The sequence below is a fragment of the Camelina sativa genome, chromosome 17 (genome assembly GCF_000633955.1).
Source record: "Camelina sativa cultivar DH55 chromosome 17, Cs, whole genome shotgun sequence".
NCBI classification, from domain to species: Eukaryota; Viridiplantae; Streptophyta; class Magnoliopsida; order Brassicales; family Brassicaceae; genus Camelina; species Camelina sativa.
Genome location: NC_025701.1, coordinates 33,889,699 through 33,915,845, shown reverse-complemented (window position 1 = coordinate 33,915,845; position 26,147 = coordinate 33,889,699). Strand labels below are relative to the sequence as shown.

Genomic DNA, 26,147 nt, shown 5'->3' with positions numbered 1-26,147 from the left:
ATTGTGTTTAAATAAAATTGAGTGGTGAAATATGATTAATGCATAATTTATTTATTTCAGTTATAATTTTATTTTAATGTGTGAGTTATAAATATATTGTGTTAATGGATCTTAAATATTGTTTAAGCAATTTGCATTAAATGAAAATCAACCAATAAAAAGAGAGTGAAAATGGATGGAAAAAGTCAATTATATATATTAAAGTGAATTATTTATGTGGCTAGACTCATTTTTACACATTGATTGTTTAAAAGGAATATGAACATCTAATTCTCAAATAAACTTGATTTTTTTTGTTAAAACCAACATATGTGAATTTAAATTTAACTATGAAAATTTAAAAAATAAATATGAATAGATTAGAAAGGCAAGAAATATAAAAGAAATATTTTATTTTTATATAAGTAAAATAAAAATTGAAAAATGTTAAATATATATAATACTTAAATTAAAATATAGAATCAAACTCTTACAACACATATGAGATATAACAACATTTTGATATTGGTGGGAGATGAGGAGAGAATGATTACTTATAAGATGATAATCCAAATTAGATAATGAAGATGAATCTTTAAAAATAAGAACAATATAAAATATATATCATCGGTCTCTAAAATTAAAATTTAATATTAAAATTTTACAATGATATTTCATTTGGTTTTTTGTAACCCATACAACAAAAATAAGAAATCAAAAATAAAATAAAAACGAAAAATGATTTGAATGATTGTGGAATAGAATGAGAAAAATATAAGAGAATGAGAGAATATAAAAATGTGAAAGTAAAAGAATGCTAATCCAAATTAGATAATAGAGATGAATCATTAAAAAAATAAGAACAATATAAAATATATATCATACAGGTTCTAAAATTAAAATTTAGCATTAAAATTTTACAATAATATTTTATTTGGTTTTTTGTAAACTATACAACAAAAATAAGAAATCAAAAACAAAAATAAAAATAAGAAAATGATTTGAGGTATTATGGAAGAGAATGAGAGAAATGGAAGAGAATGAGAGAATATGAAAATGTGAAAGCTAAAGAATGCTAATATGAGAGAATGTGAGAATGTTTATTTATATGATAAGATTTGATGGAAGTTACAAAAGAAAAGTGAGTGAATAACTATAATTTATTGTGTTTGAATAAAATTGAGTAGTGGAATATGATTAATGCATAATTTATTTTATTTCAGTTATAATTTTATTTTAATGTTTGAGTTATAAATATATTGTGTTAATTGGCTCTTAAATATTGTTTAAAAATTTAACAATTAAAAAGCAAATAAAAAATAAATAAACTAGAAAACATTAAAAGAAAATCAACCAATAAAAAAAACCAAAACTTTACTCTTTGTATATATGATTGGAGCATCATTTCACCAAAATATCTATCGATTTGGTTCAACCAACTCTTCGTTTGCAGATCGTGACGACCAAATTTCGATTGCCTATGATGACCAGCGGATTAGAGAGAGTTTCAGTTTCTTCTCGATTCTCCTCTAAAATCACATGAATGAGATCGGGATCTGGTCATGCGAAAGACAGAAGAAAGAACACAAAAAAAATTTACGCGCAAGTTTGTTTTTTTCTTTGTTTTACTTTTACTTACTCCTATTCCCCGTATGACACGTGTTCTAAGAATTCAGCTATGAAAATCTTAGCTAAAATATTTCCCATTTTCATTTATTTATTTTGCTTTAATCACTAAGAAATTTGTTATCATATACTCCCGTTGGAGATGATCTAAGAAAACGAAACAGGGTTTGTTATGTTTTGCGTCCCTACTCTGCACTCTTTGACTTCTTCTTCTTCTTCTTCGTGCTGTGGCCATCATCAGTCTCCTCGTCTCCTCCAGCTTTACTCTTCTTTTTCTTCTTCTCTGATTTCTCATTCTCCTCTGCTGTCTCCATCTTCCTCTTTTCTTTCTTCTTCTTTTTCTCTGACTTGTCCTCTTCCATTGCCACCACCTCTTCTTCTTCTTCTTCTTCTTCTTCTTCTTCTTCTTCTTCACCCTTTGCCTTCTTCTTCTTGCTTTTCTTTGCTGAGACATCCTTCCCTTCATCATCTAAACCAGGAACAGATCAAACACTGAGTCCACCATCACTCTAGGAGAACTCTGTTTTCAACTAAAAAAAGCTATACACGAAATACCATTCTTTTGCAGATTCTCTATGACTTCCTTCATTACATCCACATTCTTGCGTGGGGCAACACCTTTGTCATAAAATTCCAGCCTTTCCTCAACTTGTTCACGAAGCTTCTCACCAAAGGCAGTAGTTGCACCATCTGCGTAGGACATATCAAGGTACATAATTTAAAACTTAACAGCATTTCTCACAACACAAAGCTCTTCTCCAGGGTTGTCAGAACTATACCAGCGAAACAATCAATCCGGGATGCTATAGAGCACTTGTTAGCAAGATAACGAGCGATACGACCCTTGTTCTTAGCAGAGGCTCGGCCAATGAAGGAAGAATGGAAAATCAACCCATACTTGGGAGTGTTTCCACGTGTTTTAAGTGCCCTGAAACATCAGGGCAGTACATGTCACACGCAACACTAAAAGAAAAACTTGGGAAAATTAATATAAGACAGGGCCAGATATTGAACCTGAAAAGCGCCTTCTCAGCTCCAAGAATCTGGAGGGTGGATGATGGGCATTTAGCAAGGTTAGTCAGACTTCCAGCATGTGAAATCAAACGAGCACCAACCATTTCTCCAATCAAAGCTGCCAAATTAGGGGCAATGTCGCTCATCTTGGTAACGAGATAATCGTAGAGCTTCTTCCTGTAGTCAGCAAGATCCATAACTCTCTGAGCAAAGGTCTGTACGTTGATCAGGTCAACTGGTGACAAATCCTGACCTGTCAATAGGTAAGAAAATAACCGTCTCAGAACAATTGATATTAGAAACACTCATTTATTCATTGCTATAAAAAAAAACACGGCTCATGAAATATACCCATGGAAGCTTTTCCAGCTTCGACGACCTCCTTTGCCTTATCTTCATCCCCTAAGACTTCAGTAAGCATTGGGATGTGGTCTTCAGTCAACTTTGACTTGTCATCAATCATCTTTGAAACACGGGCGTAAAGATAGTTGTCATTAACTATCTTCACTAGCTCGGGGAAGTGCCACGAATACCATTCCCTGTGAGAACATTGTAACCAGTTCAGCTACCAATATTTCTCAAAGGTAAATTGCAACACAGAATCTGAAAGGGAAAAAAAGCACAAAACAAACCTGACTCTCATGGCAAAGGAATTGATATCCTTGTCAAGGGTGTCAAGCAGGAAAATAGCTTGAATAACCATGTTATCCACTCGGTTAACATTGAACTTCACCTTGGCTCTGCTGTAGCTATGAGCTAACCCAAGCTGAGATTTTTCAAGATCACCAGGCTACACAAATATAAAATGTTCATGAGAACACAAACCATAGGTAACGAGCAAAAAGACAAGAGAAGGCCTTTAAATACAAAGAAGGATGGCACACCTTTAGGTCCTTGATGAACCTATCAAAATGCTGGCGTACACCTCTAAGAAGCTCAAGTACGAACTCATTGCTCTGGCATGGGATTTTAGTTGCTTCAAAAATATGTGAACCGAGTTTAGGCTCAGCCAATCCTAAGCTAAACTTGGGTTTCTTTCCCTCCTTGACTTTAGGAAGATTCAACTCCAGGAAACTTCTAAGCTCGTCAGTCATAACACCTACCAACATCATATAAATCCAATTCCAGAGATCAAGGATATAATCAAAACAATGAAACAAAATCAGGACGCAAACAGATATATAAAACAAGAATCAATTGAAGCGCTTTCAACAATATATATATACAGGGGTTTTGAACTATGAGGTTTTAAATCTAAGGGTTTAACTTTTTAAGCTGAACCAAACACCTAAGCGATAGTCTCTGTTCTAGCTCTAAATCGAAGAACAAGCAGTGTATATAACAAGATAAACTCAACACAACACAACACAACACATGCAAATACAAAACAAGGAAAAAATGGGTAAAGAAGAGTCACTTTCGGTGATGGCGTTGGTTTGGTTGAGAGCATCACGAGCAGACTCGAAGGGGTGAAACGCTGTGAGCTGAACTACACGGCCAAAACGACTGAGGTCAGAGACGGAGGTCCGAACGGCCTCAGTGTTCTGTCCGATCTCATCTAGTCCGTGCACCTCGAAGATGGCATAGCCTGAAGAAGATTCGTACTGCAAATACATCGCCATTTTTGGAGGAGAAGAAACTAAAACCCTAACAACTCTACTGAGCGAGATAAATACACAATGAGCCGAAATTAGGGTTTCGGGGGTTGGGTTTAATACGATTTGTTTGATGGCGCTGCTTTGAACAATTTAATGGGCCTGGCCCATTATACGGCCTCTTAATTGTATTAGTGTGTATATATAAACATGATGGTAATTAATTTGGTCCTTATTCTACATCACGTCGTTGTTTATGCAGATGCTGATGTGCGTTTAGCTAGAAGGATTAAACGCGATACTGTTGAGAAGGGCAGAGATATTGCCACTATTCTTGACCAGGTTTGTGTCGCTCTATGCAAAGAATTTCGTTAATATCTCATAATTTATGTTTTGCGCTGACTCTTCATTTATGTTTTGATTGTGGAAACTTTATAATGCAGTACTCGAAGTTTGTGAAGCCAGCATTTGAGGATTTTATTCTACCAACGAAGAAATACGCAGATATAATAATTCCCCGAGGAGGTGATAACCATGTTGCTATTGATTTGATTGTGCAACACATCCACACAAAGCTCGGTCAACATGATCTCTGTAAAATCTATCCAAATCTTTATGTTATTCAATCAACTTTTCAGGTTTCACTTATTCTCCTTTCTCTCGTCTAATCAACCAACAGTAATAATTTCTGGCTTAATGATCAGAAAGACTGATACTTTAGCCGGTTGGTTACAGATACGTGGGATGCACACTCTAATCCGAGACTCTAAAACAACAAAGCATGACTTCATCTTCTACTCCGATCGATTGATTCGTTTGGTGGGTGCTAAATTAGTTTTCTGTTGCGTATTATTTCGATATGTTTGCTTTATTAATGTCCTCTCGCCAGGTGGTTGAGCACGGCCTCGGGCACCTTCCCTTCACAGAAAAGCAAGTGGTCACTCCCACAGGTTAGCTAATGACGAATATTATATTTTACTGCAGTCTTGCAGCAGAAATCTCCAACCAGAGTGAGATAAGAAACTCATGATGTTTGTTAAATGTAGGATCTGTGTATTCGGGTGTGGACTTCTGTAAGAGGCTGTGTGGTGTCTCAGTTATCAGAAGGTAAAAAAGACCAACTCAAACACTTGACACCGGGTTGTTGTTGTGGTCAAGAAGACCATATATATAATGATTCTGTCTTTGAACACAGCGGTGAGAGTATGGAGAACGCTCTAAGAGCATGCTGCAAAGGAATCAAAATTGGAAAGATTCTGATTCATAGAGAAGGGGACAACGGGCAACAGGTTTGTAACTTGTTTTATGTTCATCCTCTGTTAATCACTTGGTCCTAACTACTTTTGTGGCACCTACCAGCTTATCTACGAGAAGCTACCCTCAGACATTTCGGAAAGGCATGTGCTTTTGCTAGACCCAATCCTGGGGACAGGTCTGTGTTCTGTGAACTCTGTACTACTACTGGTGGTGAGCACAAAAGACAAGATATAATAGGAAGATAACTAGAGCATGTTTGTGTACAGGAAACTCGGCGGTGCAAGCAATAAGACTGCTCATAAGCAAAGGCGTGCCTGAGTCCAACATCATATTTCTCAATCTCATATCTGTAAGTTTGAAAAGCAAAAACGTTTAGGCTTCTTCTCTCTCTACATAGCTTAAACTGTAAAAAAGAAATAAAATGGTATGGGGGGGGGGGTTTTTGTGTGTGTGGTTCAGGCACCTCAAGGAGTAAATGTGGTGTGCAAAAAGTTCCCAAGGATAAAGATTGTGACTTCTGAGATAGACATCGGTTTGAATGATCAATTCCGAGTTGTTCCCGGTATGGGGGAGTTTGGAGACCGCTATTTTGGGACGGATGATGAGTGAGAGTGAGAGAGAGCTTTTTTGCCTTGCTCTGAAAATTTTGATAAATTATTTTTGGTTTTCAAATATGTTATACGGATTTCATGATCACACCTATACGTATACCACCAACAAACAAATTTCCAAGTAATGTAAACACAGTTGGTTTGGGTCCATCATCCACGTGTGTCTCACTCTCTCTACTCCAGTTGACCATTGACGTAACTCCAATGGGACGATAAAACCAATCGAGCTCTATTAACGTGAAGGGAGTTTACTCCGGATAAACCAAACCGAACCATGTTTTTAGTGTGGTTTAAATGAATTTAATTTTTAGCTCTGAAAAACCAAACCGGAAAAAAAGAAAAAGTGGATTTTAAAACCAAAGTTTATTTATAAACTAATAATCTCCGATGATGGCTCTCGTGTCAAAGAAGAAGTAGCAGATGAAAAAGTAGACCATAAGGCAACAAAGATAACAGTACCAATCACAAGTAGACATTTCATGAACAGGTAACAACAATCCGAGAATCTAAAGACAAAAGCAGGGATTAAAAACACGTTCATCATATCTGAAAAGGGGGATACCAAAACGCAAAGTCAACCACAATCTATCATCAGGCTCCTGTTACTGCTATGTGTGCTATCCATCCAGTGGTCGAACTATCTGATAAATTTATGCAAAAATTAGTAAGGCAACAAAGATAACAATACCAATCACAAGTAGACATTTCATGAACAGGTAACAACAATCCGAGAATCTAAAGGTAGGCAAGACAAAAGCAGGGATTAAAAACACGTTCATCATATCTGAAAAGGGGATACCATAACGCAAAGTTAACCACAATCTATCATCAGGCTCCTGTTACTGCTATGTGTGCTATCCATCCAGTGGTCGAACTATCTACCCACTATCTAAACATGCGTATTTTCTCATTTTCCTCCTCTATCCTCCATGTTTTCTTACCATAAAGCAAATTATTTCTCATGTTCAAGAGGAAAATACAAATATATTTGTCTAAATCACTATAACACGTACTACGTTTTTACTGATAAAAAGCAAGAGCAAAGGGTTGTTTTATGTAATTGGAAAAACGTACACTCAATTACTATTATAAAGTAAGGGCAAAAAACTTGAAAACGATATATCAAATATAAGATTTGTAAGATATATAAGAGGTTAGTTGGTAAATGCAATTTGCTTTGCTCAAATATAAGGTAGTAACCATAGGCAATTCACAAGACTGGAATAGCAAATTACCTCATCAGAGTCACTTCTTCTTCTTATCTTCCCTCGCCTTCTTGTCTTTCTTCTTCTGCTCCTTCTTCTCCTTCTTCTCCTTATCCATTATCTTCTCCAAAGCTGATGAAAGAGTCGCTCTTGCTTCTTTCTTTGCAGCGCTCAGACTCCCCATCAGCTTGTAGTAGGAAGATTCTGACTTCTTATTCCCCGCGGTAGCTTCACACATTTCAAGAGAATGAGTAGCACGTGCTATATAACCCTCTAAAGACTCCTTCATTTCCATATTAATGGATCGAGGTACTATATCTTGAACTTTCTGTAAATGCACTTTAAAATCGTGTAAAGAGAGTAGGTATTCGTCTTTATCCTTCTTCTCCTTCTTCTCCTCCTTCTCCTTATCCATTATCTTCTCCAAAGCTGATGAAAGAGTCTCTCTTGCTTCTTTCTTTGCAACGCTCAGAGTCTCCATCAGCATGTCGCAGGAATATTCTGAGTTATTATTCCCCAAGGAAGCTTCATACTCCTTAAGAGCAGCAGCAGCACTGGCTATGTAAGTCTCCAAAAGCTGCTTCATTTCCATATCAATAGATCTTGGAAGTATCTCTTCAATCTTCTTAATAAGCATTTTATAATCGTGACAAGAGAGTAGGTAGTCGTCTTTCTTCTTCTTCTCCTTCTTCTCCTCTTTCTCCTTATCCATTATCTTTTTCAAAGCTGATGAAAGAGTCTCTCTTGCTTCTTTCTTTGCAACGCTCAGAGTCTCCATCAGCATGTCGCAGGAATATTCTGAGTTATTATTCCCCAAGGAAGCTTCATACTCCTTAAGAGCAGCAGCAGCACTGGCTATGTAACTCTCCAAAAGCTCCTTCATCTCCATATCAATGGATCTAGGCAGGATCTCTTCAATCTTCTTAATATACAATTTATACCCGTGACAAGAACGTAGGTAGTCGTCTTTCTTCTTCTTCTCCTCTTTCTCCTTATCAATTATCTTCTCCAAAGCTGATGAAAGAGTCTCTCTTGCTTCTTTCTTTGCAACGCTCAGAGTCTCCATCAGCATGTCGCAGGAATATTCTGAGTTATTATTCCCCAAGGAAGCTTCATACTCCTTAAGAGCAGCAGCAGCACTTGCTATGTAACTCTCCAAAAGCTGCTTCATCTCCATATCAATCGATCGAGGTAGTATCTCTTCAATCTTCTTAATATGCACTTTATACTCGTGACAAGAAAGTAGGTACTGCCTTCTACTAGCTTGAAGGCTATCCACAGTATCCTCCTTTGACACCACCACAGCACCAGTCATCTTCTTCTCCTTAGCTACCACCACAGCACCAGTCATATTCTCCTCCTTCGTCTCCTCGTTCTCCTTAGCTACCACCACAGCACCAGCCATCTTCTTCTCCTTCGTCTCCTCGTTCTCCATAGCTACCACAACAGCACTACTGGCACTGGCACTATCCAAGGATTGCTGCTCTTCCCTTGAAAACATGTGAAATCTTCTTTCAACCTCAGGAAAGCGTATTAGAGTCCTGCGATTTTGAATCTGTGGCAGCGTCATCATAAACAGACTACCTGAGGAAGAGAAGAAGAAGAAGTTAAATGTAATCCAAAAACCTAAATAAGTACACACACATATCTCAAAATCTCAATCTGATCTGTACCTTTAGACCGATTCTTTAAAGCATCAGTAGTAACTCCTTCAGAATCGCTCAAGCATCTGTCGAACTGATTTGTTAACTTGTTCATCATCTCCGATGAACTAGCCACACGTTCAAAATCCCATAGCCCTACGCGGTTGTTACTCGATCCAGTACCGTCAGGAGATAAGAAACTGAGAAAAGCCAAATTGTTGCTTGGGATGATGCTTGATCCTGTTTCTCCGGTACCGTCGGGATGGTTCGCTATGGAAGCGAGAGAAGAGGATCAAGATAAAGAAACTTAGAAAAAGCTTAACAGCGAAAGTGAGATCAATTTCTCACCTGCGATATCGATGGTAGAGCACGAGGATCGAAGTGCTTCTGAGTCAAAATTGGCATCAGCGGTTGGTACTGTGAGATTCGTCATCTGAGTTTCCCCTCCGGTCTCACCTCTGTTGCTTGCGATGATAGAGCACGGGGATCGACGCGTTTCTCCTCCGACGATCTTGACATCACCGGTTGTGTCAAAATTTACATCACCGGTACCGTCGGGATGGTTCTCTACGGAAGCGGATGAATGGAGATAAGAAACTTAGAGAAAAACAAGAAAAAAAGCAAAAACTGAGAGAGGAATGCAAAAACGGTATCTCACCTGAGATGATAGACGAAGAAGACGATCCGAGTTTTTCTTCTTCCACGGATTCAAGATTCGCAATAACGCCGGTGGGATTCGTCATCGGATTTGATGTTCTCCGTCGGGATGGTTCGCTACGAAATGAAACTAGTGAGAGAGAGAGAGAGAGAGAGAGAGAGAGAGGATGAAGAAGCTACGAAACAGAAAAGACAAAAAAAAAAGTGAGAGGAGCGCAAGAGGTTTTTTCACCTGCAAATGGTGGACTATTTGTTTCTTGTGTTGTTAGAGAAGGAGACGGTTAGAGCAGAGCAAAGCAGAGAGCAGAGAGTCCACTTTTTTTCCTCTTTCTCTTTCTGTTATTCTTGTACGGATACATCTTTGCAGTTTTGCCACGTGTCTTGTAAGCCCACGCATCGCCGACTTTCTCACAACCCATTGGCAACAGATCGCATGAGAACACCATTTTTTCAGAATAGAGAGGAAGAAGAAGAAGAAGAAAAAAAAAAAAAAAAAAAAATCAGGTTCGAAAAAGCGGCTAGGTTTCTGTTGCTGCTTATCTCTCCTCTCCTCTCCTCTCCTCTCCTTTATATAGATAGTGTAGAAGAAAAAACTTGTGGTTGTGGCTTTTTGTTTTTGTTTTTGTTACGTGTCATGTCCCTAACCTCTACTTTTTTTTTCTTTTGTAAACGTGCCAGGTCAGTCAGTCATTCTTTGTCATTATTTCTTTTAAATCCTTTAATAGAAGAGATGCTTTCCTCACTCACTCTCAAGACCACACATGTGAATTGCTTTGCATAATTAACGTTATTATCTTAAAGAAACTTTAGATTTCCAAATCACTATTTTTATTATTATTTCAATCTGAATATGTCTTGAAATAATATTATTTAACCTCTCTTTCTCTTGGTTGATGCTACAAAGGTACAAAACTGAGGATTGCTTCATACAACAACCTTTCTTTACAAACAGACCAGCAGAACCCAAACATATAATAAGACTATAGACAAATCAAATCTTTTGAGACAATTGGTGTTTTTTTCCTTTTCTTTTTCTCTCCTCCTCAAAAAACAAGGCCCATCATATTAATATCCGGACCGTTTGGATACAACTCTTATTATTGGCCAAAGTAGTCAAGTCTAAAGAAAGGATTGGTGGAAAATGCATATTAATGAACCAGAAAAATCGAACATTCACATAAAAAGTCTCTAATCAATAATGAAAGACTATTTGTGTAAATTAAAGGAAGACTATATATGAAGCGAAAGGAAGTGTTTAATATTTTACGTCTCTTCAGCAGCTTGCTTACTATAAGTTAGGATTAGAGGAGGTTGATAGGATTAGGAAGGAAGTTAGGATTATATGCCAAATATAACATGTAGTAGGTCGTGGTGGTGGATCTTTTCTTTAACTTCTCTTTCAACATTCTTTGTATTTATTAGCTGCCAAATTTCATCTTAATATAATTTGTTGATTGATTCTTTTGTAAATAACTAAGGAATTTGGCAGTATATATATATATATATATATATATTTCTCTCATTGGACCATATAGATGCCATCAGTTTTATGGGTTCTGGATGCAGATGGTGATCACCACAACAACACCGATAACTATTATCAGTGACTCAAACGAGAATTGACAGGCTAGAGAACTTGTTATGCGCCATGTTAGCGGGCACATTAGAGAGTGAGAGAGAGAGCATGGGGCCTATATATTTTTAGTCTCCTCTCTATATATTCTTGAAACCATATCTCGTATAAAAATAATATCTTGAATGAAGTGAAATATTGGAAAAAGAATCAGAGCAAGATATTGTAGAGGATACATCAAAATTCACAGTTCAATATCAGATTGATACTCTAAAAATAGATGCCATTAATGGGGAAGATGAGCTTTGCAAAAAGAAAAGTAAACACAATAACCCACCCAAAGTAACGTTGTGAATCTGGCCAATTACCAATCCCAAATCCCTGGAAAGCAGAGTAGAAACCAAAGAATAAGGTGGAGAAAGCGTGTTTAGTGTCCATGGGGGAATTTAGCTGGAATATGGCGATCCCAAAGGCAAACATGGAGCATACGTACATCAAGACATGGATGGTGGAGTAATAGCCCTGTTCTAAAAATCGGCCGATTTGGCCGATTACACGGCGAGGAGTCGCTCGGCAGTGGGGAGCCGCCGCGATTATACCCTAATCGGAAGAAAAAAAAAAACTCGATTTTGGTTGATTTTTCTCGAAAATATGATGTTTGATGTGGGGATCTACTATTTTTATGTCATATCCAATTGAAAAGATGATAAAATTAGTATAAATTGAGGTAAAAAAAGTTTGGCAGCCATAAATTAGGGTTTACAGCTTCTGGATCGGGTGTGAGGAAGATGATTATTAAATTACCGTTTTGCCCCTTATTAATAAAAAGGGAAAAATAGAGAAAACTCAAAATGAAGGGGTCGAACACGTTCCCTCAAGTACTATTAATGAGTTTTAAACCAATCGAGCTGTCTAGTATTTTCGTTATAAACAATCTATATAACCATGAATCTATATATTGTATTATTAATTATAAATAATAATAAAAAATCTTAAAACTAGTCCCCGATTAATCTCCAATTTATAACCGATTATCCGATTATATAATGCAACTAAAAAAGATTCAAGACATCGTGATGATTTCAATGATAATTAGTTCTTTTTTTCAGTGATTATATAATTACTTTCAGTGATTATATAATTACTTTTCAGTGAAATAATTAGTACTTTCTTTTAGTGATTATATAATGCAACTAAAGAAGACATCATCCTTAGATCCATTAATAGAAAGGAGAATTTGGAGAGTTATCTAGCAGTTATCATTTTGTACTGCTTCTCTTGAGTTAGAAGCTTCCGAGCTCTTATAAAGTTGTAGTTCTACTTAAAAATAGGTATTTCTCTCAAAATATGCTACATAATACATATTAGTTTTTTAATGACTTACATTTCACTTTTTGTATATTTTGTTGTAAAACTTATGAATATTGTGATCATTGATTATTTAATTATTTATTAAAATGGATTGTAATGTTTTAAAATTTTCAATTTTTTACATAAGTTCACAAGAGAAAGTGTGATCTTTACAATACATTTATCGTAAATTATAATTTTAAGTTGAGTTTAGTCATAAATTTTATTTTTCTTTAATTTTTTTAAAAAATTATGTAGTATATTGTTTTTAGAAAGTAATATTTCACTTTAAATTTCATTTTATACATTAGTATGTGGTATATTGTTTTTAGACGCTGAGACTGAGGCATGACCGAGATAATTCCATAACACCAATCACCTTAGTTGCCAAAGCATTTGAAACCACAAATACATATTCTGGGCAAAGTTCATTTGGCTTCAATGATTTGGTTTTGTTGTCATCAGCTTTTGAATGGATAGAGAATGGATAGAAAAGTTGTTAAATAAAATGATGTGGTTAGACTTGAGAGGGAGGAAAGTAGTAAAATAAAATTAATTGGTAAATTTATTTTATAACTCGGTAAAAAATACATTTCCACCATACATTTCCACCATCATGAAGTGCTTTTGTATAATTACGGTTATCTCAAATATATCTTTGAAAACTTAAATTTCCAAATCGCTATTTATTATTATTTCAATGTAAACATGTCTTGCAAATAATATGAACAAATGAATCCATTTATTCAACCTATGTTGGTTGATGCTGCAAAAGTACAAAACGAGGATTGCTCCATACATAAGCATCCAAAATCGACAACCTTTCTTTACAAACAGAACCAAACATACAGTTCTAAACTTCTAATCAAATCTTTTCAATTGGTGTTTTTATTTTTTTATTTTTCTATTTCTCTCGTCCTAAAAAAAAAACAGTTACAGGCCCATCATATAATCCGCACCGTTTGGATACAACTCTTATCATTGGCCTAAGTAGTTAAGAGGGGGGTATTGGTTTCAGATTTTAAGAGAATTTTAATGACTTAAAATAAAATCATGGAAAGTATAAAATGAAGGATTCTAGATGATTGTTAGAAAGTTTTTTAAAATCTTACTGATTTGTTTTTCCTAATCTAGTAAAATCTCTCGTAAAATCTTGTAAAATCTTTCTAAAAAAATATTACACAATATTCTTTTATTTATTCAACTTTCTGTGAAAAAAAAATCTCTTACTTATCTCTCTCATCTTCCTTACAACTAGACCCACCGAACACATAATTTCACCACGATGGTTTATGCAAGATATGAATATATATCCTCACAACACAATGTTTCACCACGATGACTTTCATAAACCACCGAACACATAATTGACATTTAGTGTTAAGGATAGTTGATATGAACTAACCACCGAACATATAATTAAGAAAATTTTCTCTCTACCCAATACGTAAGAAAAAGGTTACTATAAAGATATTTTGAGTCTGAGAGAAAAATCGAAGAGATGAGGACAGAGCAAGCTATGAATATATATCCCAAAAACTCCACGTTTTCATTTTCAACAAAAGAACAACAAAAAGTCATGGACTCTATGATTCACAATCTCTCTATTTGATGAAAGAGTTTTCATGACTTTTGTTATGATATAAAATCTCAAACCAATAACATAATATTTGAATTCATTAACAATCCAAGATTCTTTTGTTTTAATTGAATAACATAAAATTTTTAATGACTTTATAAAACTCGTAATCCAATAACACTATATTTATCAAGATTTAAGACAACTTTTTACAAATCCACAACTAATAACACCAAATTTTAAAAGAGTTTTAAAAAGTCTGGATTGAATAACAACATATTTTACAAAACTTTTAAAGTCATTAAAATTCTCTTTAAATCTCAAACCAATACCCCCCTCTAAGTCTAAAGGAATGGTGAAAAATGCATATTAATGATCCAAAACCAACAACCTTTCTTTACAAAATTACAAACCAGAAAAATCGAACATACATATTGTAGTCTCTAATCAATAATATTTTGAAACAATTGGTGTTTTTTTTTTCATTCTTTCAAGTGTCCCATATCATAACAATGGCGATGACAACAACTCCAAACAACACAGCCAAAAATTTATAACGAGGCTCATTGACATGAACTTTCTTGTTTGGTGTATACCCTTTTGCCAACAAATGGTTCACAGACACATACACAAAAACCCCACACGCCAAGCTCATCGAAACTGCGAAATGCGAAAGAATATGTGACTGAGGAGAATAAAGGACGGTCAGGGATCATACGGAGGAGAGAAATTCCCAAGGCGATAGCTGCAAATATCTTGTGGAGTGTTATTGTCCATAGAGCTCTCCAAGCATCTGGTTTAGTCTCTGAGATCCCAATTGCTATGCCTTCGAAAACAGAGTGGAAACAGAGCGCTACGATCAATAGAATGTGCTATCTCCGACCCATGTTTCAGTGATTCTTTTGTAGACTATTTGTGTAAATTAAAGGAAGACTATATGAAACAAAAGGAGGAGTTTAATGTTTTACGTCTCTTCAGCAGCTGCTTACTATAAGTTAGGATTAGAGGAGGTTGATAGGATTAGGAAGGTATACATATATGCCAAATATAACATGTAGTAGGTCGTGGTGGATCTTTTCTTTAACTTCACTTTCAACATTCTTTGTATTATTGGCTGCAAAATTCCATCTTATATAATTTGTTAGATTGATTCTTTTGTAAATAACAAAGGGATTTGGCAGTATATATATTTCTCTCATTGGATCATATGGATGCCATCAGTTTTATGAGATTTGTGTTGTTCTTCCAAGATCTTTTCCAAGTATTTAGCATGTTCTTCATCCGTAGTTGAAGTGACCTCTGTAGACCTACTCACCCAACAATTGGTTGAGAGCAAATAGTGAATGAAACCTATTGGTTGACCTCTAAAGACAAGGCGCTGGACCCTAGGTCCCTAACTTTGCTGTACAGATGAAGGACAAGCAAGAACTTGGATTTTCAACCATATTGGGACTACTATAGAGGAGTGGATGCAGATGGTGATCACCACAACAACACTGATAACAATTATCAATGACTCAAAAGAGAATTGATAGGCTAGAGAGATGACTTAAGCTTATCGAGAACTTGTTCTGCGCCATGTAGCGGGCACACTAGAGAGTAGAGAGAGAGAGCATGGGGCCTCTTTAGTCTTCTCTCTATACTTGAAACCATATTACGTATAAAAAGAATATCTTGAATGAAGTGAAATGGAAAAAGAATCAAAGCAAGATATTGTAGAGGGTACATCAAAATTCCCAATTCAAATCAGATTGATACTCTAAAAATAGATGCCGTTAATGGGGAAGATGAGCTTTGCAAAAAGAAAAGTAAACACAATAACCCACCCAAAGTAACGTTGTGAATCTGGCCAATTACCAATCCCAAATCCCTGGAAAGCAGAGTAGAAACCAAAGAATAAGGTGGAGAAAGCGTGTTTAGTGTCCATGGGGGAATTGAGCTGGAATATGGCGATACCAAACACTACAAGAAAACAGTCAATTAGCGACTACAAGTAGCGACTACATTTGTAGTCGCCAAAAATAACGACCAGATAGTGACCACTTTGCGACTATGTTGTGACTACAGTAATTTACTCGCCAAACAGTCACTGCTTTACGACCACATTAGATGGTCGTAATATAGTCGTCAATTTAGCGACTATTCTACGACTCATTCGGCGAGTCGTTAAACAGTCACCGCGTAGTCGCCAAATAGTCATAAAAGACAGTTAAAAAACGTGTTTTTTCTGTGGGGGCCAACTGATATTGAGTAGTCGCCTATTAGTGGCATAGATGTAGTCTTTAAAAACAAATTGCATCCATTTGTCATCTCATTCCAACACAATTGTCTTTCCTTCCCCAAAAAAAAATGTAGATCAAAAAAAAAATTTGACTTTATAAAAACTTTTATTTTCTCCAAAAAAATATATATATAGTTCTTAAAAAAACACAAAATATATATATATATATATATATATATATAATGGCAGGAAATTTTTCATTAGAATTCGAATTAGTGGGGTTGGACCAATTCTCGTTTGGAAGTAGCCAAGATACAGTTCAGAATAATGGCGGTAAGTTTTTCTGTCCATGTAGTGTTTGCAAGAACAATAGATGTCTCTCGGGTAGAAGAGTTATGATGCATCCGTTCGATGCATTTTTTAAGAAGCCTATCATTTTTTTACTTTTATTCACAAACAATATTTGCATAGGATTTGTACTTATGAATATGCTCTATTTAAAGCATCTATATTGGTTATATATAGAATCTTTTCCTTATTTATTTTTTTGTTTCAATATTCATTAAGGATTAATAAATACTAAAATAATTTATGTGAAGATTTATTATTATAATTAAGATAGAAATTATATATAGAATAATATATTATAAACTCTAATCTTAAACTTATAAATTAATTCTTAATCTTAGAAATTATTGAATTTAGAAATTATTGAACTTAGAAATTATTAAATTTAGTTATATATAGAATTATTGAACTTAGAAATTTTTTTTGTTTAAGGTCATTGCATTAATTTAGGCCCAAATCTAGGTTAATTACCCAATTTAGGCCCAAATCCATTAACATTCCGTTAAAAAAAAAACCCTAATCTTCTTATCTCTTCTCATTCGAGACAAGGGTTCCTCGAGACAAACCCTAAAGCCGCAATCGACAGTCTCTCTTCACACTCTCTCTTCTCAATCGTCTTTCTCTTCTCAATCTCTCTTCTCAATCGACACTCTCTCTTCTCAATCTCTCTTCTCAGTCTCTTGTCTCAATCATCACACGATGCCTGCTCGAGGAAGAAAGAGAAAACTCGATCGTAATCATTCTCAGATTCCCGGAGGGTCAAGACTACGACATACTAATCTACCCAGTCAGTACGACTTCACGCCGGCAGTCCAAGCTCCTCGTACGCAGCAGACACCTGATGAAGTCCCCATTTTGCCACGACATTCAACGGAATCCCAGATCCGGGACTATCCTCCGCCTCAACAACTATTTCAGGGCTCCGTTACTCGCCAACCTCCACCTCAAGTACGCCGGTCTCCTTCAGTAGAAGTTAACTACAATCCAGCGACTCATGCAACTCTTCAAGATGACTCTCCGCCTTCTCCAGCTCAACGCTCTCAGGCTCGTAGTCATCAGACTCGTAGTCATCCATCGCATCCATCGTCCCAAGGCAACAACTTCGAAGAAGAAACTTCTACGGTGTTGCCGGAGCTCCAGGAGGACGTGGTTCGGGCTCTAAATGCCCTGCTTGTGGTGCCAGGTCGGGATAAGTTCACCACGGTCCTCTCTCCCACACCCTTACCGAACACCCAATGGTATGATTTTTCTCTCTTATCATGTATTTGTAATGGTGTTTTGTGAATGTTAGAAGAGAAATCTGTAGGTCAATGTTTATTTCGTTTGGTTTATTGTGTCTTTAGGATAGTGATTATGATTGTGTCTTTAGGATTGTGTCTTTAGATTCATGTTTATTTCGTTTATTATGATTTCGTTTGGTTTATTGTGTCTTTAGGATTGTGTCTTTAGATTCATGTTTATTTCGTTTGGTTTATGTTTATTTCGTTTGGTTTATTGTGTCTTTAGGATTGTGATTATGATAACGAGAGTAAGTTTATTATGATTTCGTTTGGTTTATTGTGTCTTTAGGATTGTGTCTTTAGATTCATGTTTGTGTATTCATTGCTTGTGTATTATGATATATTGCTTGTGTATTGAGATTCATGTTTATGTTTACTGGTTGAAGTATTGTTTATGTTTACTGGTTGAAGTATTGTTTCTTTTGACTCATTAACTGATGCCTCTTGTATTGTTTCTTTTCGAGGTTTACTCGTGACAAAGGGTCAAAACTTGTTCGGAAGATTACTAAAATTCTTCTAAACAAATTCGAAGGTCCCTTCTACAGCTGGACATGTGTGCCGCGGGACAAACAAGAGAGATACTTCATTGAGTTCGCGGTAAGGATATATGTCACATGTCTTCTTTTCACTTACAATAAGCCTTATGTCACATAGCTTTACATGTCTTCTTTTCACTAACAATAGCTCCTTTTTTCTAGAAAACCCACACCTGGGATCCTTTGATAACCGGAACTGTTCAAGCTTATTTTGAGAAAATCTGTCAAAAGCGGATCAAAGACATGGTTAGCAATGTGAGGACTAGTCGAGTTCAACCAACCTGGATTGGAGACACTCTCTGGAGCACGATGGAGGATTACTGGGACACTGAAGAAGCACAACAAAAGAGTAAAACCTACTCTCAGGCCCGTATGTCTGACCGTAACGGCCTAGGTCCTCATGTCCACCTCTCAGGGCCAAAGTCTTATCAACAGCTTCAAGACGAAATGGTTAAGTGTTATTTACTCTGTTATTTAACTGTTATTCTTACTTAACTGTTATTTTTTAAAGTTAATCTCTTATAACATTGCAGGTTGAGGAATTGGGAAGAGAAGTCCGACTTGGTGAGGTTTTCATCAAGGCACATACAAAGCCTGATGGTACATATGTTGATCGGAAGGCAGAAAAGATTGCAGGGACATATGAGAAGACTGTTCAAGAGAGGTTGTCTCAGCTCGAGGCAGAGTCTTTTGCTGTGTCAGATGGAGAATCACGGCCACGGGACCTCACAACAGAAGAATATACAGAAATTTTCCTGGAGGTAACTTTTTTAAAAAACCAATACACATTTATAGTCTTGGAGTTTAATTTGTCATCTTCTAACCTCCACTTTTCTCTTATTTTCAAGTCCACTGAGAAGGATTCAAGAGGAACACCTTATGGAGTTGGAAGCCTCAAGGACTGCCTTGTCGATGGAACGCATAAGCAAGCATGTGGCTCAACTACCTTTGTGGCTCTCGAAGAACAGTTGAAGAAAGCTCAACGCATGATAGAAGAACAGGCTGCTCAACTGGAGCGGCTTGCTGCGCATGATGAAGAACAGGCTGCTCAACTGCAGCGGCGTGATGCAGAACTTGCTGCGCAATCCAAAGTTATTGCTGCCCAGAACGGCAAGATTGACCAATTCTCCATCGTGGAAGATTTTCTGAGGGAATGTGATCCGCGGTTTCAGAAGTTTGTTGCAAGCCATTCAGCTAAAGAGACAACTCCAACTCCATCAACATCTGCTTAAGGTACTCTTCACTTCTAGCTCATCTTATACAATCATCTGGGATCATTTCTTTTTCTTTGTACCTTCATTTTTTCAACTTGACAGAACCTTAAGGTATTGTGTTATAACAGGGATCAATTCCAGATTTGAGAAGGATACAAGCAGACGAAGCTAACTTGGGAAACGATTGGAAGAAGCTTTTCTTGTTGTTTTCTTGATCAATGTTTTTTCTTTTTGTTATCTTTTGAACTTGGGGTTGTAATGAATATGATGTTTCTTTCTTTTTGTTAATCTTTTGAACTTGGGTTGTAATGAATATGATGATACTTAAGATGTGTTTTGTTAAGATGTGTTTTGTTTATGTAATATTAATTGTAGTTATTTTTATAATTGTTCAAATATAAGAATTAGATGTAAATCCAATTAAAGAGAATTTGTAAAACAAAATTCAAATATAAAATTAAAGATAAATCAAAATAAATATTTATAATATAAATATAAATATTTATATGTAATATTATTTAAATACATAATCGTAAAGTAGTCGTAAAGTAGTCACTACATTTAGTGACTAATTTACGACTATACAAATAGTCTTAATGTAGTCGTAAACTAGTCACTAACTTAGTGACTACATTACGACTGATTTACGACTGATTTACGACTACAAAAGATTGTCGTAATGTAGTCGCCATTTGGCGACTAAAATTACGACTATAAATTTTAGCGACTCTCAGTTAGCGACTACAGGTTTTAGTCGCAATTTGGTCGTAACACTCCTTTTAGCGACTAAATAATGACTAACAGTGTAGTCGCTATTGGCTTGTTTTCTTGTAGTGAAAGGCAAACATGGAGCATACATACATCAAGACATGGATGGTGGAGTAATAGTAAGGGAAATAAAACATGGCTGCAATAAGAATTACAGAGTAGGTCGCTCGTGTAGCAGGTAGAGGAGGCTCTTCTTCCTTGTAGATGCGGATATTGGTGCCCAAGTGCGAGATGAGCAGCAACGCCACGTACAAGATTGTGGCACCCATGGCCGCAAACCAGAACGAACACGACGATAAAGGACAGAGACTGTAGAGTGATATGGAGATCGTGAATAGAGACAACAGGGCTATTACTTTCCAAATCCTCCTCTCAAGAGTCATCATCATTTCTCTTTGTTGTTGTTGTGTGATAGGAAAAATAGGGTTTCTGCTTTTACCCCAAAAAAAAAAAAAAGGGTTTCTTTTTGTGCAGTGTGCCCTAACAAAGGGTTTACTTTTTTTTTTTTTTTTTTTTTTTTTTNAAAAGGTTTTTTTTTTTTTTTTTTTTTTTTTTTTTTTTTTCAAAGGGTTTACTCTTATTTTGAAGCCCCTCATTATTTTTGTTCATTTATCACATGACCAATTATATTCTTCCACATAACTAAATTTGTTTAACAAACTTGTAACAAAAAAGATATCAGTAAGAAAAAACGGAACTTCCTCAATTTTTTTTTTTTTTAATATCTTTTTACATGTTTTGAATTAGAAATTTAAACCAGAAAAAAAAAAATAGAGAGCACGAGGACAATTTTTTTTTTTTTTGTTATATATTAAAAATCCAATTTCTTAACTGTATATAAAATAAACATCCAACTTGCGTTGACTAACAAAAAGGTCAAAAGACACGAAGCATATAAATAATCCTCCGGAAAGGGTCAGATGTGGCTCAGGCTCTAGAGTAAACAAACCATTTGACTTCCTCTACATTGTCAAAAACTCTTCAGAACTCAGTCAAATGATCTCTCCAGTCTCCACTGCTTTTTTTGTCCTCTAGTGTACACAGTACATGTGAATGTCTCACACCTAACTTTTTGAACTACCTTATTGCATATCCATCACATTGTTTCCCACTCTTTCCATGTTTAAACAATATAAAAGTAACATTGATCAGCGATATTAATACTCTTATCACACATTGTATTGATCCTGGTAAAAGATTTCTATCAACTACAATTAAAGGCTTGAAGCCAATACCAAAAAAAAAAAAAAAAATTATCTATTAGAAAATGTTCTTCTATATATACTACGATGAACTAGTTTCTCCAACAAAAGCAAATCACCAACTCATACTATTGGGCCGGTTCAATCGCCAATTGGTACTATCGGGCCGGGCTAAACGCCATCTCGAGCTCTGTGGTAACGCTGGTTCCGCGGTGGCTGCGCCGTGTTCATGATGGCTAGTAGAAGCGTAAACGCAGAACTGATGTAGATAGTATTTGGAAGCTCAGGGTAGTCTCGGAGCAACAAGGTGTATCCTGAAATAAGAAAGCCCTGTGCGATCCCAAGATCGTCGGTGAAAGAGATAGAGAGGCGAAGGCAATGTACACATCTTTTTCACCCACTAACTTTTTCCCTAGCCAGTGGAAGAAGGTGAAAGAAACCACAGCACTAACGCCCTTAATCAGAGCGAAACCCCAATCACCCAACCTGACCATCAGTCTTTGACGTACTCTAATCATTGCTCTTGGACCGATGATCAAAACCAGGCAAACAAGAAAGATGTCAAGATAGTAACTTCCTTCTTCTTCCAAATGGGTTTTCAAATAGTTGGAGCGTATAAACAAACCCCCGGAAACAATGAGAAAAGCCAAAGACTGATGAAACTTTGGATGGTATGCACGAATTCTTGTGATGATGGAAGTGGGATTCAGGTTTAACGCAATGGGTTCCCTAGGAAATGCAGGAAGTCCAGCCATGGTTCTTAAGTAGAAGAGTGAAAAGTTCGGTGGGAATAATGGAGCAAGAAGCAAGAAAAATACAGAGGAAGAAGAAGAAGATGATGATCGAGAGAGGGAAAACAGAGGACGAGCGACGAGGGAAAGAAACAATATTACGTCACCGTATTTTAAAAAACAAATTATTTTTAAGTAAGTTGTTTTTTTTTTTTTTTTCACAAAATTTTAAGTAAGTTGTTGTTAATGGGCCGAATAGTTATTAAACAGTGATTCGGGTCGGATCCTTGGTTGGGCTCGGCGATTCCACAATAAAAAAACAACGCCTCTTTCCCTCAAGAGCAGAGGAGTCGAACGTTCACCTCTCTCTCTCTCTCCGTCGTCTCGTTCATAGAGAACAACATAAAACCCTAGATTCCAGTATAGCTTGATCCACCGATTTTGAGATGGCTGGTGAGCAAGTGGAGAACCGAGGAGTCAAATACAAGAGCTCTATCAAAGATCCAGGAACTCCTGGATTTCTCAGAATTGTATGCAAAGAGCCTTCCCTTTCGCTCTCTCTTTTGTTTTGAGTAATAACACCTATCGATCTGCTTATAACTGTTTCTTCAATTCGCAGAACGAAGTGATGTTACTCTTCGTCCCTAATGATCCCAAATCAGATTCAAAGCTCAAATTGCAGACTAAAAACATCAAAAGTATGTTACAGATTCTCTGATTCAATGAGTCATTTGCACAGTTGCCTGGAGATTTCGTCTCGCACAGTTTGTTATTATCAAAAATTTCATTCAATTTTTTTTTTCAGGTCATAAAAATACCAAAGAAGGATCTAGTAAACCTCCTTGGCTCCATCTCACTACCTACCAGGTCTCTTCTTCTCTTGACATTCTTCATTCTGTGCTTCAAAAAAATTTATCTGAATTTTGAAGTTTCCTCCTCATCTTTGGTTTACAGGGACGGAATCATATCTTTGAGTTTGAAAATTATCCCGATATGCATACTTGCCGTGACTTCGTCGGTAAGCTCCATCTGCCTTTGTTTTGCTTTTTATCGGTTGGGGAACTATTCTGTAAACCTTTTTTTTTTAAACTATAAACAGCGGTCCTTATTAAATCTGACGAGGAGCCTAAGAAAGCAGCTGTCTCGACATCTACCGAGCAACTCAGTATTAAAGAATTCGAGCTACGCTTCAAGCTTCTTAAAGAAAATAGGTACGTCGTAATCAGAACATCAAGTTGCCTTTTTTTTTTGTTTGTTTTAAGTTTCATTGGCTCATTGAGTAATATATACATGGTATGAAGTGAGCTGCAGAGATTGCATAAGCAATTTGTGGAAAGTAAAGTCCTGACGGAAGATGAATTCTGGGCTACAAGGAAGGTTACTTTCTTCTTTCTGTTTTCCCTTGCTTCTCGTTCTCTTCAGTGTCGTTGTAGTTACTGACTGACTTTATTCTGATTGTAGAAATTACTTGGTAGAGATTCCATCCGAAAGTCAAAGCAGCAGCTCGGGCTTAAGAGCATGATGGTTTCTGGTAACAAACCATCTACTGATGGACGGGTACGTATGGTTCCATTTTACTCAGCTCCTTCCTGGCAGTTAGTACAGCCTCTTTAGTTATACCATGTTCATGTACATGCTTGTGTAAGAAAATAAAAAACGATGCACCTACACTGATGTATTCGGATTAATTACATTTATGTGTTGATATAATAATATCATATTATCATGTGAAATCTCTGCTGGTTTGCTAACCACTTTCTTCATTTTTCTTCTTTCAGACTAATAGAGTGACGTTTAACTTGACACCTGAGATCATTTTTCAGGTGAGCTCTTTGGTTCACTGTGTTATTCTTTTATTAGTGATAGTGTTCTATAAGTTTCGGAATCCGAATCCAAGTTGGATTCTTAAAGGTCGTCATTATAAGTTTGTATATTTATGGGGCTGAAGTCGCAGTTAGTGATAGATTGGGTGAGAAATCCATTGATAGGTGTTCAGGTTGCATCATGTGCTTGAATTTTCTCAGTCCAATGTGAGAATATGAGTGAGGAATATGAACCGTTTTAACAGCTTTCAGCCCACCTTCTATGTTGTGCTTGCTTAGCCAGTAAATTCCTTACAAGTATTACTGAAATGTTACTTCATTCATGCTACAGTCCTTTTCTCACTTATGTTTTCTTCATTACGCTTTCAGATTTTTGCTGAGAAGCCGGCTGTACGGCAGGCATTCATAAATTATGTTCCGAGTAAGGTAACAAAAACTAGCACACCGTGACAATCTTTGTTTATAGGTTTAATCTTCAAATAAGACGAATCTTAACTGGCTTTGGTAGTTATTTTCCTACGGTAGATGACAGAAAAAGACTTCTGGACAAAATATTTTAGAGCAGAGTATCTTTACAGCACCAAAAATACAGCAGTAGCTGCAGCAGAAGCTGCTGAGGACGAGGAACTCGCTGTATTTCTGAAGCCTGATGAGATATTGGCTCGGGAAACTCGTCAAAAGGTTAGTTTTCTTCTATGGATTAATCATTTCCATGTATTTTGCTTGAAAAGAAAATATATGTGGCATATCCATCTGGCTTGAATGTTATTTCTGTAGATTAGACGGGTTGATCCAACTCTTGACATGGAGGCTGACGAGGGAGACGACTACAGTCATCTTATGGTAAGTAACTTAACTACCACTGTATGTGAAAGGTTTGGATAATTTCAAAATAGCTCATCAATGGTTCTGTTGCAAGAAAATTTCAATGTTCAGTTAATACTGTACAGATTCACATAGACAGAAATGTCTTTCGTCGATGTTTTTAGTGTTGGTGTTAACGTATTGTCTATCCCTGAAAGAAATAGTATGGCAAGAACTGGGACAATACTAACGGTGTTAAGAATCAAATTCGTTACCATGTGTGTCACATGTTTTGTTTTCTAGAAGTCTTAGCGAACCTGATCAGAATTGTTAAATCAAGAAATTTAGTTTCTTTCAGATAATTCTAAGTTACTGCTTTTGCTTATCCACATGACCGATACTTTTATATTAGCATGTGTGAGAAGTAGCTCAAAACTGATATCTAGAGAACTTTAATCTCAACATTGACATTGTGCTCTTTGTATGCGGTTGAAAGATTATTTACAATATACTGTATCAAATTATCTTATATTGTGAATTTAACATTCCTGTAACACAGGACCACGGGATCCAGCGTGATGGCACCATGGATGTTGTTGAACCACAGAATGACCACTTTAAACGATCACTTTTGCAAGATCTTAATCGTCATGCTGCTGTTGTATTGGAAGGCAGAAGCATTGGTAAACACCTCTAAGCACCTCATTTGAATATTTTCATCTTAATGAACATTTTATAACGGTAGACAGTTCATGAAGTGTAAACATTTATGTTGGCCTGTTGACTTTAATTCTTGGTGGTAAATATACAATAATATTCCTCTCAATTGGTATGCAGATGTTGATTCAGAAGATACGAGGACTGTTGCAGAGGCTCTCACACGGGTTAAACAAGGTTTGATGTTTCATTCTACTATGTTTCACGTTTGCTTCTTTTTTTTTACTGTGCTAATCGATGGGCAATGCCACATTTTATATTCATCTGACCTTGCTATCCATCTCTCTTTTTACCCCTGTTAGTAAGCAAAACTGATGGGGAGACCACCAAGGACGCTAATCAGGAGAGATTGGAAAGAATGTCCCGTGTAGCAGGAATGGAGGATCTTCAAGCACCACAAAACTTCCCGTTAGC

General features: G+C 36.3%; 5 protein-coding genes across 6 annotated transcripts in view; 3 read left to right on the top strand and 2 right to left on the bottom strand.

Annotated features, from left to right (window-relative positions):
- LOC104758860 (nucleolar protein 56-like) lies at nucleotides 1,665-4,289 on the bottom strand. The gene is made up of 8 exons (XM_010481821.2): nucleotides 4,037-4,289; nucleotides 3,504-3,718; nucleotides 3,252-3,409; nucleotides 2,971-3,158; nucleotides 2,620-2,872; nucleotides 2,385-2,533; nucleotides 2,161-2,295; nucleotides 1,665-2,074 (listed from the first exon to the last, which is right to left on the bottom strand). Exons 1-8 carry the CDS (start codon nucleotides 4,239-4,241, stop codon nucleotides 1,791-1,793), a joined length of 1,587 nt encoding a protein of 528 aa, XP_010480123.1. The 5' UTR covers nucleotides 4,242-4,289; the 3' UTR covers nucleotides 1,665-1,790.
- Nucleotides 4,402-6,392, top strand: LOC104758859 (uridine kinase-like protein 3). The gene is made up of 9 exons (XM_010481820.2): nucleotides 4,402-4,556; nucleotides 4,658-4,852; nucleotides 4,950-5,033; nucleotides 5,104-5,164; nucleotides 5,261-5,321; nucleotides 5,410-5,503; nucleotides 5,574-5,646; nucleotides 5,738-5,820; nucleotides 5,931-6,392. The coding sequence occupies exons 1-9, from the start codon at nucleotides 4,425-4,427 to the stop codon at nucleotides 6,078-6,080; spliced, it is 933 nt and encodes a 310-aa protein (XP_010480122.1). The 5' UTR covers nucleotides 4,402-4,424; the 3' UTR covers nucleotides 6,081-6,392.
- Nucleotides 6,485-10,125, bottom strand: LOC104758858. 2 transcript variants are annotated; one of them, XM_010481818.2, is made up of 6 exons: nucleotides 9,820-10,125; nucleotides 9,589-9,704; nucleotides 9,279-9,497; nucleotides 8,961-9,200; nucleotides 7,318-8,871; nucleotides 6,485-6,960 (listed from the first exon to the last, which is right to left on the bottom strand). In XM_010481818.2, exons 2-5 carry the CDS (start codon nucleotides 9,671-9,673, stop codon nucleotides 7,328-7,330), a joined length of 2,088 nt encoding a protein of 695 aa, XP_010480120.1. In that variant the 5' UTR covers nucleotides 9,674-9,704; nucleotides 9,820-10,125; the 3' UTR covers nucleotides 6,485-6,960; nucleotides 7,318-7,327. The 2 variants fall into 2 exon arrangements, with proteins under 2 accessions (XP_010480120.1, XP_010480121.1); XM_010481819.2 differs by having other exon boundaries at nucleotides 9,589-9,717; nucleotides 9,820-10,119.
- Nucleotides 18,784-19,813, top strand: LOC104760043. The gene is made up of 4 exons (XM_019239063.1): nucleotides 18,784-18,924; nucleotides 19,008-19,235; nucleotides 19,323-19,707; nucleotides 19,791-19,813. The coding sequence occupies exons 1-3, from the start codon at nucleotides 18,784-18,786 to the stop codon at nucleotides 19,704-19,706; spliced, it is 753 nt and encodes a 250-aa protein (XP_019094608.1). The 3' UTR covers nucleotide 19,707; nucleotides 19,791-19,813.
- Nucleotides 22,716-26,147, top strand: part of LOC104758857 (probable RNA polymerase II transcription factor B subunit 1-1) — a 6,134-nt gene continuing 2,702 nt past the window's right edge. The window contains exons 1-11 of the mRNA XM_010481817.2: nucleotides 22,716-22,919; nucleotides 23,009-23,087; nucleotides 23,195-23,256; nucleotides 23,344-23,407; nucleotides 23,489-23,600; nucleotides 23,691-23,766; nucleotides 23,851-23,946; nucleotides 24,168-24,212; nucleotides 24,582-24,638; nucleotides 24,738-24,893; nucleotides 24,990-25,055. Coding sequence (XP_010480119.1) covers nucleotides 22,836-22,919; nucleotides 23,009-23,087; nucleotides 23,195-23,256; nucleotides 23,344-23,407; nucleotides 23,489-23,600; nucleotides 23,691-23,766; nucleotides 23,851-23,946; nucleotides 24,168-24,212; nucleotides 24,582-24,638; nucleotides 24,738-24,893; nucleotides 24,990-25,055 — 897 coding nt within the window. The 5' untranslated portion in view covers nucleotides 22,716-22,835. The remainder of the gene's footprint in view (nucleotides 22,920-23,008; nucleotides 23,088-23,194; nucleotides 23,257-23,343; nucleotides 23,408-23,488; nucleotides 23,601-23,690; nucleotides 23,767-23,850; nucleotides 23,947-24,167; nucleotides 24,213-24,581; nucleotides 24,639-24,737; nucleotides 24,894-24,989; nucleotides 25,056-26,147) is intronic.

Bases quoted from the DNA above. Each gene is read 5' to 3' on its own strand.
- LOC104758860 (XM_010481821.2), bottom strand. From the start codon at position 4,241: ATGGCGATGTATTTGCAGTACGAATCTTCTTCAGGCTATGCCATCTTC. The intron at 2,296-2,384 runs GTATAGTTCTGA...TGTCCTACGCAG, and splicing joins CCGGATTGATTGTTTCGCTG to ATGGTGCAACTACTGCCTTT. The intron at 2,075-2,160 runs GTATTTCGTGTA...TTCCTGGTTTAG, and splicing joins AGAGAATCTGCAAAAGAATG to ATGATGAAGGGAAGGATGTC.
- LOC104758859 (XM_010481820.2), top strand. From the start codon at position 4,425: ATGATGGTAATTAATTTGGTCCTTATTCTACATCACGTCGTTGTTTAT. The intron at 5,034-5,103 runs GTGGGTGCTAAA...TCCTCTCGCCAG, and splicing joins CCGATCGATTGATTCGTTTG to GTGGTTGAGCACGGCCTCGG. The intron at 5,647-5,737 runs GTCTGTGTTCTG...GTTTGTGTACAG, and splicing joins AGACCCAATCCTGGGGACAG to GAAACTCGGCGGTGCAAGCA.
- LOC104758858 (XM_010481818.2), bottom strand. From the start codon at position 9,673: ATGACGAATCCCACCGGCGTTATTGCGAATCTTGAATCCGTGGAAGAA. The intron at 9,498-9,588 runs GTGAGATACCGT...CCGCTTCCGTAG, and splicing joins TTCTTCGTCTATCATCTCAG to AGAACCATCCCGACGGTACC. The intron at 9,201-9,278 runs GTGAGAAATTGA...TCGCTTCCATAG, and splicing joins CTCTACCATCGATATCGCAG to CGAACCATCCCGACGGTACC.
- LOC104760043 (XM_019239063.1), top strand. From the start codon at position 18,784: ATGGAGGATTACTGGGACACTGAAGAAGCACAACAAAAGAGTAAAACC. The intron at 18,925-19,007 runs GTTAAGTGTTAT...ATAACATTGCAG, and splicing joins AACAGCTTCAAGACGAAATG to GTTGAGGAATTGGGAAGAGA. The intron at 19,236-19,322 runs GTAACTTTTTTA...CTTATTTTCAAG, and splicing joins ATACAGAAATTTTCCTGGAG to TCCACTGAGAAGGATTCAAG.